At 42.3% G+C, this 2,602-nt stretch overlaps 1 protein-coding gene across 2 annotated transcripts in view; it reads right to left on the reverse strand.

Annotated features, from left to right (window-relative positions):
* Nucleotides 1-2,602, reverse strand: part of LOC119363637 — a 16,495-nt gene that overhangs the window by 4,227 nt on the left and 9,666 nt on the right. For both annotated transcript variants that reach the window (XM_037629011.1, XM_037629010.1), the window contains exons 5-6: nucleotides 1,859-2,097; nucleotides 1,324-1,410 (exon numbers count right to left, since the gene is read on the reverse strand). In XM_037629011.1, the coding sequence (XP_037484908.1) occupies nucleotides 1,324-1,410; nucleotides 1,859-2,097 (326 nt within the window). The remainder of the gene's footprint in view (nucleotides 1-1,323; nucleotides 1,411-1,858; nucleotides 2,098-2,602) is intronic.

Below are 2,602 nucleotides of genomic sequence, written 5' to 3' on the forward strand. Positions count from 1 at the left end.
ATGCAAAGCGTATGCAATAGCATTGCATTTGAAGAAGTGTAATACTAGAAAAAAAATGATAATCCAAATCCGCGTCTTGAGTGTCGTCGTAGCGTGAAGAGTCTTCAAAACCTGTCGAGTCGCCAAAGGGGATAAAGAAGAGATGGCACATCAGGGAAAGACACCGCATCAATAGAAGATACAATAGAAGTATCAAGAGAAGATGGGGTTGTCGAAAGAAGATGGCACATCAAAAGAATGAAGCATTGCTTAAAGAATCATGGCCCATGAAAACCGACGGCGAAAGAAGCTCGGCGGCAAGAGAATGGACTTAGATCAACAACGCAAAGAGAGGCCACATAAATCCTATACAGAGGACAATGACCAGAAAAAGGCTGACGGACATAGGTATGGTGGACTCACATGACATGAGAAAACACAAAATTCAACGGATTTGGTGGACGCAGCGGAAAACAAAGAAAACTAGAAACGGCAGGGATGGAAGCACCACGTAGCAGCAGGAAGCAACATCACGTAGCAGCAGGAAAGCAACAAGCAGCAGCACATAGCAGGAGGAAGTAGGTAGCTAGCCGGAAGCGACTAGCACCAAGTAGCTAGCGGCACCACGTAGCAGCAGGTCCCTAAGCAGGAACCCTTGAGAAAGTCAACGGGGCAGCAAATAGTGAGCGTCAGGCGGAGATCCAGCAGCGTGTTGCGAGCACCGGCGACCGGTAGAAGGATCCTGTGGGCGGCGTCGATGGGATGCACTGCTGGGGACGGATCTGAAGATTTGAGTCGATGGTTGCTGTCGGGCTTGAGGCCAGGGAGAGCAGGGAGAGCACGCACAAGCGACGGCTTGAACAGGCCCAGCCTGGGAGATCTTCCATCGGGCATCAGCCGACCAGGCCCGACCCAACCGTGGATGTGCAGGCGATCGGAGGCGGACTGGAACAAGCACGCCAAGAACGAGACGAAGAATCGATCTGTTCAATCGAAGGGAGGTGGAGATCGAAAAAAAAATATCAATCGTGAGGACGAGTTGCGACGTCCGGAGACCTAAACCTAGGCTCTAATACCATGTTAGGAAAGCAACTTATCTTTATTGAAGGCCCAAGGGGCATATATATATTACACATGACTTGAGGTGTAAGGAAACTAAACATAGACTAATAAGGACTCCTAGACCAATACTAATACTCCTTAACAGGAAAAACATTAAGTTGAATAATCATGACAGAACTAAAGTAACCTAAAATGGGGATGGCTAAGGCTCCGATAATACGACAAAAGGCTATTAATATTTAATCAAACAAAGTGTAACAGTGTATGCATATAAAAGTTTACCTGACACTTGCCGCAGATATAACTTCTTCTCCACACTCCAGAATAAATGTATAGAACTCACTAAAATTTAAACGATTGAAATCCGACCTGCCATATCATATTACAGGATAAATGACAACCTTAAGAAACAATGGCCCAGGATGCTCTCGAAAAAATTAAATTCTTACTGCACATAGGCATAATCCGCTGATCTTTCTTACTGATGCACGTATTTTCCCGTAGAAAAACATGTGCTTATGGACTTGGAGTAACAATGAAGACCAAGAAAACAAATACCCATAGCTTCTGAATGTATTACAAATTCCATCCTAAGTGCACCTAGTGTTGGAAAATCATATATACGGCCAGGGACTTGGGACTAACAGAAGAATAAGGGAATAACATTCATGGCCGCTGGGTGTATATAACTTCCATTCTAAGCGCAGCTACTTCTGCGAAATCATATATATTCATACATATAGCCACAAAGGATCATTTCATTCACCTTGCATCGTTGAAATAAATCATTCAGATTTTTTTCTCATTGTATACTTACCCACAATTGTATACGACATTGTGAATTATATTAATCCCACTTCTCTCATCGATACGTGGCAAAAAGCACTCATTCATAACTGAGAAAGCAACAGCTGTCTTTGAGTTGCAATATACCAATTCTGCTTTCCTTTTCATGGGTGCAGCCTCACTTTCAGCAAAACAGCGAACCAGACTCCAGGAAAATCCGGCTTCCATATTATTCTTGAACCCAAGAAGCTTTTTTAGTCGTTTATAAATCTGTGTTGTTACGAAGAACAGAATAGCCTTAGTGCCCATGCAATCAGAATGAACACAAGAATTTAAATAATAACAAATACGGCATTTTCACCAAGGCGGCGCACCAATTAATGTGATCAATAAGTATAGGTTCTCCAAATTGATGCGATATGAAAAAATATCAGAGCGATGGAGATCTATGGATATATTAACTTGATGAGATTTGTCAATATCATGCTTCTATAGAACCTCTGAAGAGTGAATTTGACCGGACATACACAAGAACAAAGTAACAATGAGCAGATAATGATAACGATTACGACAAGCAATTCTACATGCCAGACAGGAAGATTCAAAAATGATAAGAACAAGCAGTTAAGCCATAAAACTTAAAATGCACCACATTAGAGATCTGAAGAGTGAATTTTGTTATGAAGTGAGCCTATATTCCATCGGGCCAACAGGCCAGCACATATACATGAAGGGAAATAAGCAAAGAAGCCCCTATACAATATGATAACTACAC

Source organism: Triticum dicoccoides, chromosome 2B (assembly GCF_002162155.2).
Source record: "Triticum dicoccoides isolate Atlit2015 ecotype Zavitan chromosome 2B, WEW_v2.0, whole genome shotgun sequence".
Taxonomy (NCBI): Eukaryota; Viridiplantae; Streptophyta; class Magnoliopsida; order Poales; family Poaceae; genus Triticum; species Triticum dicoccoides.